Source organism: Dunckerocampus dactyliophorus, chromosome 1 (genome assembly GCF_027744805.1).
Source record: "Dunckerocampus dactyliophorus isolate RoL2022-P2 chromosome 1, RoL_Ddac_1.1, whole genome shotgun sequence".
Classification (NCBI taxonomy): Eukaryota; Metazoa; Chordata; class Actinopteri; order Syngnathiformes; family Syngnathidae; genus Dunckerocampus; species Dunckerocampus dactyliophorus.
Genome location: NC_072819.1, coordinates 39,249,189 through 39,268,650, shown reverse-complemented (window position 1 = coordinate 39,268,650; position 19,462 = coordinate 39,249,189). Strand labels below are relative to the sequence as shown.

The 19,462-nt window shown below is 40.5% G+C and overlaps 2 protein-coding genes across 2 annotated transcripts; one reads left to right on the top strand and one right to left on the bottom strand.

The window, feature by feature from the left end:
• Nucleotides 1-724: 724 nt before the first annotated feature.
• Nucleotides 725-4,688, bottom strand: dnajc5aa (DnaJ (Hsp40) homolog, subfamily C, member 5aa). Its single transcript, XM_054779459.1, has 5 exons — nt 4,538-4,688; nt 3,734-3,858; nt 3,440-3,653; nt 3,195-3,366; nt 725-2,467 (listed from the first exon to the last, which is right to left on the bottom strand). The coding sequence occupies exons 2-5, from the start codon at nt 3,841-3,843 to the stop codon at nt 2,364-2,366; spliced, it is 600 nt and encodes a 199-aa protein (XP_054635434.1). The 5' UTR covers nt 3,844-3,858; nt 4,538-4,688; the 3' UTR covers nt 725-2,363.
• A 577-nt stretch (nt 4,689-5,265) lies between these two features.
• On the top strand, nt 5,266-16,049 carry LOC129192123 (glucose-induced degradation protein 8-B homolog). The gene is made up of 5 exons (XM_054795723.1): nt 5,266-5,287; nt 5,615-5,742; nt 5,819-6,015; nt 6,272-6,469; nt 10,453-16,049. Exons 2-5 carry the CDS (start codon nt 5,622-5,624, stop codon nt 10,624-10,626), a joined length of 690 nt encoding a protein of 229 aa, XP_054651698.1. The 5' UTR covers nt 5,266-5,287; nt 5,615-5,621; the 3' UTR covers nt 10,627-16,049.
• Nucleotides 16,050-19,462: the final 3,413 nt, after the last annotated feature.

The window sequence follows — 19,462 nt, the reverse complement described above, 5'->3', positions numbered from 1 at the left end:
AAACCGGCGTCCCGGAGAAAACCCACGTACGCATGGGGAGAACATGCAAACTCCACACAGAGATGCCCAAGGGAGATTCACCAGATGTTCCCAATCTCCTGACTGTGTGGCCAACCAATAGGCCACCGCGGCCCTCAGGTCCTTACAGTTAAATCAAATAGGTGAATAAAAAGGTTTGCAATAATGTATATGATGCCTTTCTTAGCTGAGTTTATAAAATAAAATATGTTTGTAGAACTCGTAATATGTAAAATAAAACAATACAGTTTGCCTTATTTCAGAGAATATAATCATATGTATAATAAATGCCTACAACAGCTGAAAAGAAAAGGTCTTGTCTCCATCTGCTGGCAGTGGGAGAGTTCCAATGTATTACCTTCACATTCCTGCTAGGACAGCAACAAAAACATGTTTTTTTTTTTACAATACTGAATATTTGCATATTTAATGGTCTGCACTGTTTAGGATTAGCTGCCACCGGAAGTAGCCTACAATAATGCTGTTATTGCCTTGGCTGGATTTTGTTGGGGAGATGAATTGTGTTTTGATGCGATATTGTGTAAATACAAAATTAAATGTACAGTACCGTAAATGTTGGTAGCAGCATCTACCAAAAGTGTCCAAATGACAAACCTGCAAAATCTTGCAATCCTGCAATCATACTAACTTGCGTGCATGAATTAAATGTAGTATTTGCAGGAATATGAAATAATAGAATACAACAAAATGTTTAGGAACATTTATTCACCAACAGCAAATTAGATCATGTTTTCTTCCAGACGCACAATTACCATGCTACAACAAAAAGGTTTCTATACTTTATATAGGTCAAGTGTATGTACAACCAACCTGAACCATTAAACCTTTGCTTGCACAATTTAATGGTTACAATACAACACTGCACCAGTTAAAATGATTTCCGATCGTTTGAAAACATTACAAAGGATGACATAAATAAAATTTCATTAATGCATCATATAACCAGTTCACTATAGTTGCACTCAATACTATGTTCTTTTGATGAGACATTTCCTGATCATTGATCCATTGTAGTTTTTTTTCCTTTTAAACACACAGTGCATTCAACTTAGAACATGTACAGTAGCATTTTCAGTATCTGAATGAAAAAGCCATGACAGGTACATCTATGATTCATCAAGGGTTACAGGAAACATCATACGAGGGCCACGGAGGTCAACATCCATACTGTTAATAGCAGAGGGTGGCTCGTCGCAGCTCACCGCATGTAAACCATTGCAACACATGATTAGCAGTGATCACTCGGACAAAGTGACACGTTTAACTAACTATGGGGATTTGCAAAACATGTATGCGAATCCATATATGTGAAAGTATATTCTGTCGCATCACTCATGATGTTCCGTATGAGCTGTATGGATTCAAACAAGTCAACGATGATCACCGTCAGCACACTTCCTAACACATGGACTTCAAAACAAGATGAAAAATTGAATTCCTCTCCGCTCAGGATTGAAAAGATTTTGCAGTCAGCTTCATTTCCCGGTGTAATGTTCTACATACCACCTTAACCTTGCAGTGTATCCTGGACAAAACCCCAACTTTTTTAGGTTGTAAAGAAATGTGTCTGTTGATATGACAACATTTCACTAAGGGGTAGATGACAACCACTCATGAAACTGCCACACATTAGATAAAACAATCGCATGTTAAAATGACAGCGACTGCAAGGATGGAGCAAAACAAAGCTGAAACAGAGGCGCGAACATCTAAAAGTAATTAACACACCCACAGCAGTTGGTGATAAGACTGTCGTGCTGCAACAGCCCCGTGACTGGTGTGAAAAACACACAGAAGACAAAGACAACAGCAAGTGTCATTCTTTGACTTAAACATCACTGCTTAATAACTGTTGTTATCCAGTGTGTGATGGCACTGATGGCCTCACTGAGCCACAGCCCGGCACTCTCTTAGCATATCTTATGAGAACTGCACTCAAGTGGACATATTGCACATACTTCTGCAGCAACGTGATGAACCTTGCAGAGTAAAAATGCTGCAAAAGAGGAAGGAGAACATGGCAATGTGTGTTACAAATGGTGCATGCTACACAATGATGTAGGAGAGGGAGAAGTGGGGCCTTTAAAGGTAAAGGTAAAGAAACAAAACAAAAATAATTTCCCATTTCTTGTCATATTCTGGGGAAATAAATAGGGGGTGAACCAGGAAAGAGGTGTAAGGGATGAGTAGGTCCTTTCATGGGCCATGCGGACTAGTCCCTCTCCTCTGCATGGCCTTCCTTGTGAAAGATGGATTCTTTCATGTCACTGAGGTGGCGCAGGGGAGCAGGCAGGACCAAGGCAAGGATGGACGGGTGTGGCCGGTTAGTTGAAGCCGGTGTCGGTGTTGTAGGAGTAGTGGCCGTCCGATGTCAGCTGGGTGGTCTCTGTCGCTGTTGGCTGCATCATTATGGGGTCACCTCCGGCCTCTGTAGAGCAAACAGGAAGAAAGTGCTCAGCATTTACTAGGGCTCGACCAATTAATCATACAGCCAATTTAATCGGCCGATTATGGCCATCAGAGAATAATCGGTAATCGGCTAAAAGTTGGCCAATTGACACTGATGTTAACATTTATCTATCACTAATAAAATGCAGGTAATATGGTGTTTTTCTCAGAAATGAATGATAGGGCCCTATCATTTTATCAGCCAAACAAAGCCATGAGAGAATAGAGGTTTACAAATAAATTTTACTTTGTGCACTATAGCCTATCTCTGTTAGACTGGCAATAATAAGAACTCTGGTACTGAGGGAGCATGTGAAAGTAAATGTCTTAATGCATATAGACTTTGCATGATTATCTTATTTCCACCGCCCTTTTGCACATCATATTTTGTATTTATTTTATGTTCAAATTGTTCATATGCTGCTTGTTCCACACAATTTCTGATAATGAAAGTATTTGAAAATAGTAAAATGTTCTCCTTCAACGTATATCTATGTCAACTGTTCGGAACAATATTTAAGCAACCAAAAGCTGGTATTTTGCCTTTTTATTGAAAAATGTACAAATTTAAAATCGGCCAATATATCGGTTATTGGAATTTTTTGTTCCCTAATATCGAAATCGGCATTGGCCCCAAAAATATTCATATTGGTCGGGCCCTAGTATTCACCAAGTGATTGCAGATGGACAAATGTAGATCCTCTCACCTCTCTCATCAGATTGCAGCTGAGCCTCCAGGTCCTCAGGGGACACGTAAAAGTCCTGTTCTTGACCCTCACGAGGCCGAGGTTTACATCTTCCACAGCAGCAGTTGCAGCAGCAGCACAGGCAGCAACAAAAGTAGCAGCCTGTGGCCAGGCCACAGAATACAAACAGTGCCTGCAAGGTAGTGCAACACTGACGTTTGATGGCGAAAAAAAAGAAGCAGAAAATCACTTAAATCCGATCATACCTTTGCCCACCAGCTTGAGAGGACAAAGTAAGTGTTGACATTCTCCTCTCCAAATTGCTCGGCCACATACAGTCCCAGCGAGCCATATTTGTCGTAAATATTACGCTTTGTGGGGTCATTAAGGATGGCATGGGCGTTGTTTATCTCCTTGAACTTATCTGCTGCTTCTGGATTGTCAGGATTCTTGTCAGGGTGAAACTTCAGTGCTAGCTTCCTGCATAGAATAACGTGAACAGTCGCACAAGAGGCCCTAAAACCTTATACGGCATACATCACAATGGGGGATGGTCTCACCTGTAGGACCGCTTGATGTCATCATTTGTGGCCAGCTTTTCCACTCCCAACACATGGTAGAGAGACTCACCCGCAGTGGACAGAGAGCGCTGCCTCTGCTGCTCAGCCATGATGCCTCACACAGGCTGGACACACAAACACACAATCTGCATGTTAACAATTCTATACATCTTGGCAGAAAAAAACTCCAAATGGAGAGATTAAATGGTGCTGACTCCAGGGCAACAGCTGGCCCAGTGCTGCTTGGCCGAGCTCTGCAGAGTCAAAGGGGGGCAAGTCCTGGATTTATGACACGAGCCTGCAGTGTATTTCTCATGCACTAATAGAGTAACTTTGCTTTATAACACGCCTAGAATATATGCAAGGTATTCTTTGTGGTATATCCTAATGGCCAAATATACTTGAAAAAAAGCACATATATTGAAAACATATCTCAGAATAAAAATGCTGTATCGAGCTTTCATACGGGTGTCATCTTGAAACGGATAAAGCCACATTTAAGACAGGTTTGTTAAGATCGTCAACAAAAAACGGCAGATGTCTCTTTGTTGGAATCAAGTTCAACACAAATGTCAATACGAAGGATTAGAGGCCGTGAAAATGTTGCAAGGAGCATAATCTCCGCACATCATCATCATCATCAGCAGCAGCAGCAGTACTGCCATGGCGCGCAGCATCCATGTTGGTTCGCCTCCCGGCCTGCTCTGGATGCGAGACAGGCCCGGTCGTCAGCAGTCTTTTTGAAGGGCAACCGCCATCGTGTACAGGCGAATAGAAGCCAGCGACAGGAAGAGGAAGACTTACCTTTCACGCGGCTCGGATACGATGAGAAAGGAACGATGAACAAGTAGCTAGAAAGGACAGTGTAGCGTGACTATGGCTGCATCTCTCCGCGGACCCTCTGTGGCGCCCACCAACCATGGACAGCTGCAGCAGTACGTTGGCCCCGCCCCCTTCCGTCGACGCAACGTGCGCGTTCACACAGAACAGAAAGATGAGAGGATGCGGGGAGCGGGGTCGCGCCTAAAGAGAGACGTGACTAAATGTACTAGTTTAGAATGGATATATTTTAAATACATTTAACTAGCATTTAACAAAGCAAAACGACCATTACTATTTATTTAGCGGAGATAAATATAATAAGCAAAAGCAATTAAACATTTATTTTATCAACCAGGTTTAAGACAAAAACATATTTACATATATGAAAACTTTATTTTAGTTTTATATTATATTGTAAAATAAGTTAAGGTGATAAACAAATAACTATAAGACTTGTTTTAACTTTATTTGAAAACACACTTTGCCCTGGTTGCGCCTCGGCAACCGTGACGTCACAATCTCCACCAACTGCTGAGCTCGTAGAAATGACGTTACTATCGCGAGGCTATCACGTTAGCTTGGCTTGTTAGCCAGCCGCGAAAAAGCCTCATTGGGAGCCTGTAGTTTCCAGTTTTATTCCTATTTGGGAACCAAGGGGATTTCTTCGCACAATTGTATATTATCTTCACGTCTGCAAGGAAGGAAATAAACACTGGACCTTGCGTTTGACCGGTAAGTTCGCGGCTAACAGTCGGCTAACTAGCCGCGGCTGTTGCCTGGGAGGAGGAAATGGATTTGTTTTGGGATGTGCCGCTTGATGTTCAAATTGGTTTCGCGCTAGAAATCACCCACATGCTATTGCGGCGCTATAGCATATTAGTATCGTCATTATTCTACAATTCTAATAGTTAGCACCTTGTCATTTATTTTTGCGTTTAATACCTGACATGTTTATTCTCCGTTGTACCTCAACTGTTGCTGTAGGTACTTCAAGCAACCAAACCGTGTCAGTCTTGCGCACGTCTTTCTGCCTTAGCTGAAAAGTGTTTCTCTCAACAGGCTTCCAATGATGAGTTATGCTGAAAAGCCTGAAGACATCACAAAAGACGAGTGGATGGACAAATTAAACAACGTGCACATTCAGAGGGCAGACATGAATCGTCTCATTATGAACTACCTGGTGACAGGTGAGGCTCCTGCCCTGGAGGGCGTGGCCTTGAAAAGATGCAAGTGTAATGAACTTCTATGTTCTTATGTTTCTAGAAGGATTCAAAGAGGCAGCAGAAAAGTTCCGTATGGAGTCTGGTATCGAGCCGAGTGTGGACCTGGACTCCCTGGATGAAAGGATAAAGATTCGAGAGATGATCCTGAAGGGACAGATCCAGGAAGCTATTGCACTCATTAACAGTCTACACCCGGAGCTGCTCGACACCAACCGATACTTGTATTTTCATCTGCAGGTACGGTTGCACACGACAACACGAGGCATAGTTCTGTTTTTACTGTGTGTCTGAAGACTGGACAAACAGGGAAAATGGAAGCTGTCCTCAAGAATTCCACTTCATAAGCGCAAGGAAGATTCCGACTTTATTCTTGTAACTGTACAACTTTTTCCCTGTACAAATACAACTTAATTATCATAAGCTTTAAAAAACTAAAGAATGGACAGCAATGTTTGAAAGACTTCATTGGTTGTGCTTTATTTCCCTGGTACAGCAGCAACATTTAATTGAGCTAATCAGGCTAAGGGAGACCGAGTCAGCTTTGGAGTTTGCCCAGACACAGCTGGCAGAGCAAGGGGAGGAGAGTCGCGAGTGTCTCTCAGAGATGGAGAGAACACTTGCCCTTTTGGCCTTTGACAACCCAGAAGAGTCGCCCTTCGGAGACCTGCTGAACATGATGCAGCGGCAAAAGGTAGTCTGAAAATATGAAAATGATGTGTCGTTCATTGCACTTTGTATTGATCAAGAAAACTTACTCAATAGGCTTTTAAGCTATTGTTTAACATAATGCTTTTTTCTTATTATTGTGAATTTCTTTGGCAGATTTGCTATCCTTGCCTTTATTTTGCTATTACTGAGTGCTGTATACGCTCCTGATCAAAATTTAAAGATCGGTTGAAAATTGCAATAATTTACATTTTGCACTGTTGGATCTTAAAGCAAAACTGCACTTAAAAAAAAATTGCCCATCATTCACAATACTTATGTGAAACATGAACACATATTTCTTACCCTTTTCTGTGCGCTCTAACAAGAGCAAAAATGTAGCGTGAGGCACCTAACAATGCACGTCATGGGAGGTTCCTCTTTTGAGGATAAAGCCCTAAAAAAAACCTCAAAAATAGGGTAGCAGTGTTCCATTTACATAACTGCCCAGTATATTAACCAAGCTACAGCGATATTGTTATTGTAACAGCTAATACAAAAAATCTGTATTTATCTGGCGGAGTAACACGCCATGCTCGCCTCAGCGTCACAACGCCTCAAGCCACTGCAACGGGACGGACAGAAGAGTGGATACTACTGGCTTTCAATTTCGCTACGAAGACTCAACAAGATGCTTGTTTGCTGTCAGCATTTTTTACCTGAGGACTGGAGCACAAGTCTTGTGCTGGAAGACACAGCCAAACTGATGAGAGCGGTCATTGTAAGTGTCGTCGCTGTTTCTATGCTGCTGTTGTTGAAGGAAGTAGCGTTAGCTCCTATGGGCTATGTCAAAGCAATGCGCTTAGGAAAGAAGTTCCGGTAATGTTTTAAAATAATCAAAATACGGCAAGATACTGTAAGTATTACATGTTATCATCAATTCCAAAAAAATTGCATCTTTCCTTTTAAGGAGGTTCAAAGAAGAGCTTCAAAATGCAGATAGGACAAATGGGAGTGAGAACCAAAAAAATTTGAGGAAGCAATTCATTGCAAACAACCATTAAACCGAAATAGGCTGTTCATCAGCTGATCGAAAGTTTAATACCAAAACGAAAAAAAACCTGAATCCTCAACTAAAATATAAATAAATGTTAAAAGAAGCACTCAGTAATGAGTAGCTGCGCCTTTCTTGTTAATCACCTCAAAAATTGGTTTGGGCATGCTTGATGCAGGTGTTTCCAGAGAGCTAGAGGGAATGTTTCCTCAGATCATAACGGCTGCTTTCGTATCATGACCCAAAGAGAGTAATTAAATTATTTTCAGCGTTCTACTCTGCCTCTGCATTTTGCGTGGCTTTTGGTGGTAAAGATGGCTTCACGGAGGGCATCAACTGTCTGGAACTGATGTCCATTTTGCCATTCATCCCCAAATGTTCTCAATTGGATTTAAATCAGGAGAATACGCACAAGGGTCCAAACAAGTGAACTGCAGCGTTGTCCTGTTTAAAAACCTACTCATTGCCACACAGACGAGGGCCTTCAGTCATGAGGGATGCCTCCTACAACATCTCCACATAGCCATCTGCCATTTGACGCCCCTGCACAATCTGAAGCTCCATTGTTCCATTAAAGGAAAAAACATTTCAGGTAGAATCTCCTTGTCATGCGAGTAATGTTGGAAGCCATCAGGACCGTCAAGGTTACATTTTTTTTCTTTTAATAAATATTATTAATACAACTTTCTTCCACCTTTCAATGTCCCATGTTTGTGCTCTTGTGCAAATTCCAAATGGGCAATTTTGTGGCATTGATGGAGACGAGGCCTTTGCAGACGTTTCTTGTTCTTAAAACCCTTTTCTCGCAGATGCCGTCTGATGGTTATTGGACTGCACTTGGCACCAGCAGCATCCTTCATTTGGGCAGAGGATTGTCCCATGTTTTTACAGACAGCCAATCGGATCCTCCGGCTCAGGGCCAGTGACGTTGTTGTGATGTTTTCGTTCCATAACCCTCGGGATCGATTCAGAAGTTTCAAATGAAGTCTTACTGTGTCCACCCTCACTTGCAATGGTGCTCTGTGAGAGGCCATGCTTATGCAGCTCAACAATCCGACAGCATTCAATGAGGTTTTTTTTGCCTTTGCCATCAAGAGATCATGACAGTGTGAATACCTGACAGAAAATTACAGTGAATCCAAATTTTTGCCAAGATTTTGGCTTTTAATGGCTGTGGTCTTAAACTTTTGATGAGCTTATGAACAGCCTATTGTACTTTAATGGTTGATTGCTATAAATTGCTTCCTCAAAAATTTTTTGGACTCACTCCCATTTCTTCTTTTGCATTTTTAAGCTCTACTTGGAACCTAGCTGTGCAAAATGTAAATTCTTGCAATTTTACAACTCGTCTTAAAATTTAGATCAGGAGTGTATACAAGTTCAAGTCAAAGTTAAAGTGGTCCACTATAGTATCAAATTCTAGGCTAATTACCAAAATGCAGGCAGAGGGGATGAGTAAGGTGTGGAGCCACTTCACAAAAGACTCAACAGGCGTTAACGTTAGATGCAACATCTGAAGTGTGCAAGTTAGCCAGGTCTCCAGGACCAGCAAAGAAAAGAACACTACAAATTTGTGACCTAAAAGTAAATCACAAAGAGGCATGTCCTTATGTTGACAGTGTTACTAATGAAATGTCCTTACTTTAATTTAGTAGTCGTCTGCTTCTTTGTGTTGAATCGTATTTTGTGTATTATAAAAATGTATGTTCCTGTACGGTATATATCCTGTGGTTTGGTTTCAAATTCATTATGATTGTTAGAATTGCCATATGCAGTATTTCGGTGAGTGCAAGGTTTTATTTGCCGCTATTTTTCATGAACTTAACCTTGTACGGTTATCTTTTTACATGTTTTTTATAATGTGGCAGTGATTGAACACTGCAATAGAAGAAACATGTTTTTAGTGCATCTCAACTTTAAATTTTGACTTAATTGTCTGGTTTTTAGTCAGCAGATTCAGAGAACGTGTCATATACATGTGCGTTGATGAAACCAACGTCAGCATAAGCGTCTGATGTGACGCAAACATATTGGACATCAGCAACTGCCTTGAACACAACAGACCCCTCTTTCGGCCTCTGGCTCTTTTTTTACAAAGCCGCTGTCCTGCCTCTGATACTTACTGAAACATTTGCGGGTCAAATTGGACCCTCCCTTTCAGTGTCAAGACTGTTCACACAGAACAGAGACATGGAATTTTAATAAGCAGTGTACTGGTTATCAGAAAACAATTGGTACCTCTAGGCAGGGGTATGGACTTAAGTCACGTGACTTGGACTTGAGTCAGACTTGGGTCACAATTTTGATGACTTTGGACCCAGTATCATCAAAGAATTGACTCGGACTTTTACATCGTTGACTCGTGAATTGACTCAGACTTTAGTGTGATGACTTGGAAAATACTTGAGATGTTTTGAGAGTGTATTGAGTAAAATGTGTCTCGACTCCCAATTCAAAGTATTCTGCTAATGTGATCGTTATGTTATTTCCAGCAAGACAACAAATCTGCCTCATTGAATGCATCTATTAACATTCAATCAGGTTTCAGAACAAACGAGTGTGTGGATTACATTTCTGTGCATTGTTAAATCCCGAATGCTATGTTGGCACCCTTTCTGTTTTCTGTCTTGTCACACTGGTCTTATTGAGAAAAAAAACATTCAAAATGCATACATTGGTTTTGTCAAATTTTTTGTCAAACAGTGTGACATTAAAATGGCATTTATTTGGTGAAGGCTAAACAGTGTTTGACTTGTAAGGACTCAAATTTCAAGCCTGCGACTTCAGACTTGACTCGGCCTGTCTTGTTCTATTTCAGACTTGACTCGTGACAAGATTAAAGACATGAGACTTTGAGAATTGCAAAACACTTTCTCCCACCTCTGCCTCTAGGTATCGGTAATTTTGAACTTGAAATCGACATGGGAATTTGTGTGGGTTTAAGTGTGTCAAGGCCTGTCTTGCTTGATGCACAGGTGTGGAGTGAGGTCAACCAAGCTGTGCTGGACCATGAAAACAGAGAGTCCACTCCCAAACTGGCTAAACTCCTGAAGTTACTGCTGTGGGCACAGAACGAGCTGGACCAGAAGAAGGTGAAATATCCTAAAATGACTGATCTGAGTACGGGGACCATTGAGGATCCCAAGTGAACAAACAAACAAGGACGGAGTTTATAACGAGTGTGTGTGACAACAACAGGTCTGTTGCACCTGGTTAGTGGTTAAACTGGCATTCTTTATCTTGGTTAAAGTTTGTCATGACTGTTGCACGCAAACAGTGCCATGTATGTTGCCATGGAGACATTTTTTGAAGGGTTAATACGCATACTTAATACACATACTGTATGTTCAATCTATGAGTGTTATGATTTTTCTTTTGTTTTAACAGTATTCAATTTTATTTTATGTGTAGCACTACAGTTACTGATCTTTTTACAATGTTGTAAATAGATGATCTACAGTAAACAGATCAGTAACAATACAGTTACTGAATCTTCCACCTCCCAAAAAAAAAAAAATCTATGCCTCCTATCCTTATCTGGATCTGGTCTCCAAGGTAACATCTGTGCTGCCGCTTTTGTGCAACCCAGTCACAACTACATTCAGCCATGATAACCAAACCGACTTAAACCGCTGTCTAGGATGTGTGCAACAGCATATTATTTATAAATAAATGCTATGTTTTTTTTCATTTGACCAGAGGGAAAGATGAGATTTCACTTACTGCAGAGACTGTAAATCATTGTATTTGCAAATTAACATTTAAATACCCCTCCCGGGTCCTAGGGGAATTGTTGGAGTCAACAAATACAAATTTTGTATATTTTTGTTTCTTGAAGGCCTTGAGTGTGTAGTATTTATTGCAGGACAGTTGTCCGCACATGACATTAGTTTGCTGCAAAGCAAGTTGATGTTATAGAGTGATACTGTGACGAGAGTATAAAGTTGGGAGTTTACTTTTTTGTTTTTAACCAAATACATTTTTAGATTGAGCCCCTTTGTGTGATTTCACAATGTAACTACTGTATATATATATATACATATATATATATATATATATATATATATATATATATATACATACACATACATACATACACACTATATATACAGTGGCTTGAAAAAGTATTCATACCCCTTGAACTTTCCCACATTTTGTCACGTTCCGACCACAAACATAAATATATTTTATTGGCATTTTAGATGAAAGATCAACACAAAGCGACACACAATTGCGAAGTAGAAGGAAAATTGTACATGACTTTTAAATTTTATTAAAAATAAAAAACTGAAAAATGTGGCGTGCGAAAGTATTCAGCCCCCCCGTGTCAATACTTGGTGGAACCACCTCTCGCTGAAATTACAGCTGTAAGTCTTCTGGGGTATGTCTCTACCAGCTTTGCACATCTAGAGACTGGAATTTTTGCAAGACAGCTCAAGCTCAGCAAGATTAGATGGAGAGCGTTTGTGAACACAGTTTTCAGATCTTGCCACAGATTCTCGATTGGATTTAGGTCTGGACTTTGACTGGGCCATTCTAACACAGGATTATGTTTTGTTTTAAACCATTCCATTGTAGCTCTGGCTTTATGTTTAGGGTCGTTGTCCTGCTGGAAGGTGAACCTCCGCCCCATTCTCAAGTCTTTTGCAGATTCCAGCAGGTTTTCTTCCAAGATTGTCCTGTATTTGGCTCCATCCATCTTCCCATCAACTCTGACCAGCTTCCTTGTCCCTCCTGAAGAAAAGCAGCCCCATAACATGATGCTGCCACCACCATGTTTGACAGTGGGGATGGTGTGTTGAGAGTGATGTGCAGTGTTAGGTTTTCGCCACACATAACGTTTTGCATTTAGGCCAAAAAGTTCCACTTTGGTCTCATCTGACCAGAGCACCTTCTTCCACACGTTTGCTGTGTCCCCCACATGACTTCTTATGGCTTTCTTTCAACAATGGCTTTCTTCTTGCCACTCTTCCATAAAGGCCAGATTTGTGCAGTGCATGACTAATTGTTGTCCTATGGACAGACTCCCCCACCTGAGCTGTGGATCTCTGCAGCTCCTCCAGAGTTACCGTGGGCGTCTTGGCTGCATCTCTGATCAGTGCTCTCCTTCTTCGGCATGTAAGTTTCGGTGGACGGCCATGTCTTGGTAGGTTTGCAGTTGAGCCATGCCCTTTCCATTTCTTGATGATGGATTGAACAGTGCTCCGTGAGATGTTCAAAGCTTGGGAAATCTTTTTATAACCTAACCCTGCTTTAATCTTCTCCACAACTTTATCTCTTTATCTTTCACTTGGAGGCCCGCTGGCTACTGGAAGTCCTGCAAGAGCTCCATCAGACTATGTACTCTTACATTCAAAGTCCCCTTAAAGAAGGCGTCTCATCCTCTGTATGTTTCACGAGTGATATAGTCAGTCAGGAGACCTTGGAATTGTCCTTACTCTCCGCCCCTGTATGGCACCCCTGGCCACTAGCACTCATCATAAATACGTAAATTGAAACATTTATCATTGATCTATGTGATCGGTATCGGCCAATTTCACTCATGTATGAGCAGTATCGGAATCAGCAGCATAAGACCCTGATCGGAGCATCCCTAATATATACTGTGGTGTGAAAAAATGTTTGCCCCCTTCCTGATTTCTTATTTTTTGCATGTTTGTCACACTTAAATGTTTCAGCTCATCAGGCAAATTTAAATACTAGTTAATGACAACACAACTGAAAACCAAAATGTAGTTTTTAAATGAAACTTTTTATTGAGGGAGGGGAAAAAAACAAACCTACATGGTCCTGTGTGAAAGTGATTGCCCCCTAAACCTAATAACTGGTTGGTCCACCCTTAGCAGCAACAACTGCAGTCAAGCGTTTGTGATAACCTGCAATGAGTCTCTTACAGCACTGTGGAGGAATTTTGGCCCACTCATCTTTGCAGAATTGTTATAATTCAGCCACTTTGGAGGGTTTTTGAGCATGAATGGCCTTTTTGAGGTCATGCCACGGCATGTTATTATGATTCAGGTCAGGACTTTGACTAGGACACTCCAAAGTCTTCATTTTGTTTTTCTTGATCCATTCAGAGGTGGACTTGCTGGTGTGTTTTGGACCATTGTCCTGCTGCAGAACCCAAGTTGGTTTCAGCTTGGGGTCACAAACAGATGGACGGACATTCTCCTTCAGGATTTTTTGGTAGACAGCAGAATTCATGGTTCCATTTATCACAGCAAGACCTTCCATTAAGTTAAACTCTTGTCTCGTCAGACCACAGAGTATTTTCCCGAAGGTCTTGGGGATCATCAAGATGTTTTCTGGCAAAATTTTGCCGAACCTTAATGTTGTTTTTGTTCAGCAGTGGTTTTCGTCTTGGAACTCTGCCATGCAGGCTGTTTTTGCCCAGTGTCTTTCTTATGGTGGAGTCATGAACACTGACCTTAACTGAAGCAAGTGAGGCCTGCAGTTCTTTGGATGTTTTTGTGGAGTCTTTTGTGGCCTCTTGGATGAGTCGTTCCTGCGCTCTTGGGGTAATTTTGGCTGGCCGGCCACTCCTGGGAAGGTATACCACTGTTCCAGTTTTTTGCGTAATGGCTCTCACTGTGGTTCTCTGGAGTCCCACAGCTTTAGAAATGGCTTTATAACCATTTCCAGACTGATCGATCTCAATCTCAGTTGTGTTTTCTGGGGGCAATCACTTTTCCACAAAAGGCCATGTAGGTTTGGATTTTTTTTTCTCCTTTCAGAATAAAAAGTTTTATTTAAAAACTACATTTTGTGTTGAATTGTGTTGTCATTGACTAATATTTAAATTAGTTTGATCATATGAAACATTCAAGTGTGACAAACATGCAAATAAATAAGAAATCAGGATGACGGCTATATAACATTATTTCACACCACTGTATATTACATTTAAATCGCTAAATTTAAATTTAGCAGTTAATATTTTCAAATCTGAACTTGCCATCCATCAATTGTTTCACTCTGACCGCATGCAAGTGTCTCTTAATCACTGCAGGAAGGACACTTTACTTTTAAAATCAAATCAACCTTGCTGCTACTTGTTCATCTGTACAGGAAAACTGCACTTTTTTGGGAATTTTGCTCATTATGTGAGACATGAACACACATCTTTTTTTGTGTGTGTGTTCTAAAGATATCAATACAACTAAAAAGACTTAGCTAAGAATTAATGTAATGGGAAACACTTATTCCACATATAAAGCCCTCAGAAAAAACTCAAATGTGACATGCATATGAACCAAGTTATAGTGGCATTGTTATTATTATTATTATTATTATTAGTGACATTGTTACGCCGATCGAAATAGTTACTGGCGTATTGACACCTTGCCACATCACACCGGCTAGTTACTAGCCAGCTCGGGACTAGCTTCACCACACGCTTGCCCATAGCGCGTCAGCGCCGCACTCTCAATGCCTCAAAAAGGTAACGCTACATACTGGAGCTGCCGCCACTTCTGCTGTGTTTCTATTTTGGAGTTTAGAAAAGTTAACTATAGGCGTAGCGTCTCTATGTTGCTATGTGAACTCAATACGCCCAGGAAGGAGGTTCCAGTAATGCTTAAAAGGACCAAAATACGACTAAATACTGTAAGTATTACATGTTATCATGAATGTATCTGTTACTACATCCTAATGTCTCACATTAGGATTGTGGATCCATCCATTTTCTATGCCGCTTCTCCTTATTAGGGTCGCGGGGCCTATCCCAGCTGACTTCGGGCGACAGGCGGGGTACACCCTGGACTGGTTGCCAGCCAATCACAGGGCACATATAGACAAAGAACCATTCACACTCACATTCATACCTATGGACAATTTCCAAAAGTCACCAATTAACCTAACGTGCATGTTTTTGGAATGTGGGAGGACACCAGAGTACCCGGAGAAAACCCACGCATGGGGAGAACATGCAAACTCCACACAGAAATGCCCAAGGGAATCGAACCCAGGTCTTCCCGATCTCCAGACAGTGACTGTGTGGCCAACATGCTAACCACTAGACCACTGTGGGGGAAATTTCCAAAAAAGTGCAGTTTTCCATTAAGTTCTTTAAGGGTTTTGTTGTCTTTCTTGAGACTTGCACTGACATATTGAGACATAGAGCGCTCACGTCCCTTTTATTATTCAACATTTGTAAGATCGGATTTGCAAATATTAAAGTAAACACAACTTTTGTGAAACATTTTTGTCTTGTCTTGTCATTTTTAAAATAAGAGTTTAGATTTAACTGAGTAACAACACAAAATACAAAACAAAACAACAGTAATTTCACCTGTTAAAATATATATTTATAAAAATGTTACATTTCTGAGGCCGAGCTTCACCTGTCATGATGAAAAATACAAAAAAGTCATAACAAAATAAATATTTGTCCATTGAACTGTATTCTAATTATATTTTGCGTATGATTCTAATCATTAACATTTTCTTCAGTAAAAATTGCTGAATTTGCACATTGCCTGGTCAAATGCAGGGAAGAAACCTAAGGTGAGGCTGCTGCGAGCATCTCTTTTCGGCCTACCGTCTGAGTGCACGCTGAGTTGGATCACGGTCCCTGCCAGCTTCTATTTGTTATCATGTTGTCAGTAATATAATGTAGCAGAAACATTATGCACCATGACTTTCTAAAACCCATGTAATGTCTTTTAAAGTAAGTGTAACATTATTCTTACTAATCGGACAATAAAATACGTAAAAATGTCATACAGGAAGAACTGTTTTATACTGAGAGGTGGGGGCATGCGTGACCTGGCGGGCGCTTGTCACTGCCATCCTTCCATAGAGAAGCAAAACCAGCATTTTTTTCTTTTTGACAGTTGGATCAGCAAGTCAAATGCAACATATTTTTTATGCTCTGCTGAATGAATGAATGAATTTGACTGCCAAGATGGAGGATTACTTGTATATACCCAAGCCCACCAGGAGGTGATCAGACTTTTACATCAAAGAGCTTTTCCTGGAGAAAGACCACTTGCATGTACTTCATACACAAATGAAAGGTAAGAACACAAATGTTTTCAGGTAATAAAAAAAAATAATAAATGGGAATTGAAGTATTTGAAAACAGTTTTTTAAAAACTCCAAAGGAATGAAAGACATCAACATCGTTCTTTGGGAAGCTGCAAAAGAGGAATGAAAGACATACTGAAAAAAATAAAACCTTGGATACACCTACAAAAGTTAAAGTGATCACATGAAGTCCTTCCATCTATCCATCTCCTATGCCGCTTATCGTTGCTAGGGTTGTGGGTATGCTGGAGCCTATCCCAGGTGACTTGTGGGGTACACCCTGGACTGGTCGCCAGCCAATTGCAGGGCACATACAGTCAAACAACCATTCACGCTCACATTCATACCTATGGACAATTTAGAGTCACCAATTAACCTAACATTCATATCTTTGGGATGTGGGAGGAAGCCGGAGTACCCAGAGAAAACCCACGCACGCACAGGGAGAACATACAAACTCCACACAGAGATGCCCAATGGAGATCTTTCAGATCTCCTGACTGTGTGGCCTCTTGGATGACGGCCCATCACATGAAATATGAACATTTGCCATATTTTCCGGACTATAAGTCACTCTGGAGTATAAGTCGCACCAGCTAAAAATGCACAATGAAGATGAAAAAAAAAATATAAGTCGCACTGTACTGAAAGTCGCATTTTTTGGGTGAAATTTATTTGATAAAATCAGAGACCAAGAACATTTCATCTTAAAAGGCAATTTATAGTAATAACAATAACATGGAGAACAACAGGTTAAATAGGCGTCTGTTAACGTAACGTGAGTAGGTGGTATGTCAACATAACATAGTTATTCAGACAGCTATAGCCTTAACAAGCCGCAAAGTTATCTATATTCTTCGCCTTGGCACCTAGCTGGGCGTGGAGATGTAACTGCACTGTTGACAAGTCTCTCCTGGCACACACACACGCATGCAGAAAAAAAGTCTATATTCTTAACAATTGTTGTTTGAGCCAGGAAAAAAAAACAAAGGGGAAAGCACAGGAACGCACGCATGTACGCAGTCTAGGAAAAACTATGGACAATTAGCAGTCAGGGCTAAGCAGGAAGCGGGGCGGGATATAGGCCATTGGAGCGCTAGCGCCCCCCATTACAGTACCTAACCGTGCCAGGATAAAACAAAGGAATACATTTGTCATTTGAAATACATAAGTGAGGTAATCAAATCAAATCAAGTCAAAAATGTACATTTTTGTATAAAAACAGATATAAAAGTTAATAAAAACAAAAGAAGACACATGGTTTTTAGTGTAACCATGTAAAGAAAGGCATGGATATTTTCTTTGTGAGGGCTCGTTTCCTTGCTCCTCATCGTCGTCCTGAGTGCGACCAAAGCATGCTTTCTCCATCAGGTCATGTGTTATTGCTTCGGCAGCACCAAGAAGTCTCTCTGTACTTATAACAACGTATCCTGGTTCTACACATGACAGCTGGTGAAGTGCGTTTTTCAGGGTAGGACGGAAACCGCTCTCAACTACCCTGCTGTAGTGGTTGATGTAAAAGACACTTCCTCGTTCATTTAGACATGAATGCTGCAACTGGCTTGGATGTTCTGTGATGCAGCCGTTGCATTCAGATTGTGCTATTTCCCACACTACCGGATTCAAACATTTTTTCAGCAAGGTTTGGATAAATTAAAAAAAGCGTATTGTGCTTACGGCCCCTACTGAGGGAATGATTACATGATTATACATTATACAACATCCTGTCCTATCAGGCACATACGCATATCGAACTGAAAGAACCTTTCAAATTGTCAAATGTGTAACTGAAGTAGCACCCCGTACTGCATCATATCAGTACTTCTGTAGGATTTCATACAGGATGCACGGGTAGCATGCATATTGTGTCATTACCAACCCCTTGAACGCCATGTCGTAACTGTAATAAAAAGAAAAAATGAAGAAAGAAGTAAAAGAGAGGTCAAAATGAATAGTACACATATGTAGTAATTAACTGTGATTAAAAAGGACACAATGAAAATAATAAATAGAACTCATACAAAACATCATATCTGGACAGCTCTGGACAACTAGACAATGAATAACAATAATACAGTAACTACCTCTAACCAATCTCTCCGGGTGCATTAAATGACAATATATACATAATGATAATACATATAATATTGGTCATATGTAAACAGTATATGTGTGTCTTTCTGTTAGCCAACATACAGTATGTACAGTATTTGCATCCACTTTAGGGGATGGAATTGGCCCTGTAATGCCAAATATATGCATCAGGATAATCAGGTTTGCTAATGACCAACATTCACACTTTTCAATCAAGACACTCCTTTGTAGGAAAGGCTTTCTATCGTTTTAGATCAACTTTATATGTTGTAGACTTTTTATTTTTATTAACAGAGCCCAAATGGTTGCAAGTTGTAAGTCTACGTTCCTTTAGTCCTTCTTAACACTAGAGTGCTGATTAAAAGATAAGACACTGCAGGGATAGCATGGCTGTGTGAGGAAAGCTCTACAAGTCCAATACATCATGCTCAGAGGAAAGACGTCACGATGCAAAACATTTTAACATAAGAAAGCAGACCAAATTGAGATGCGGCCAGGATGGACTCCTGAGAGAAGTCACACCAAATTGACCCGAGTCAGGATGTTCGTTCACGACAAACAAGCCAGGAGAAGAAGTTCCAAGAGGAGCCCTGTTGATCAAAGCTTCACAAAGACTAGATAAGCGGGGACAAAGGCTGATGCGTTTAGAAATAAATACATAAATAAATAGAATATAGTACATTCTTGTATTTGAGCACTTGCAGTATACTGGTACTGTGTTTGGAAATAAATAAATAAATAGACTATAGTACATTCTTGTATTTGAGCACTTGCAGTATACTGGTACTGCATTTGGAATTTTTTTCTGGCTTCCTGACTCTGTGGTATATCACCTTTATTTGCTTTCATGTATAAAGTCTGTTT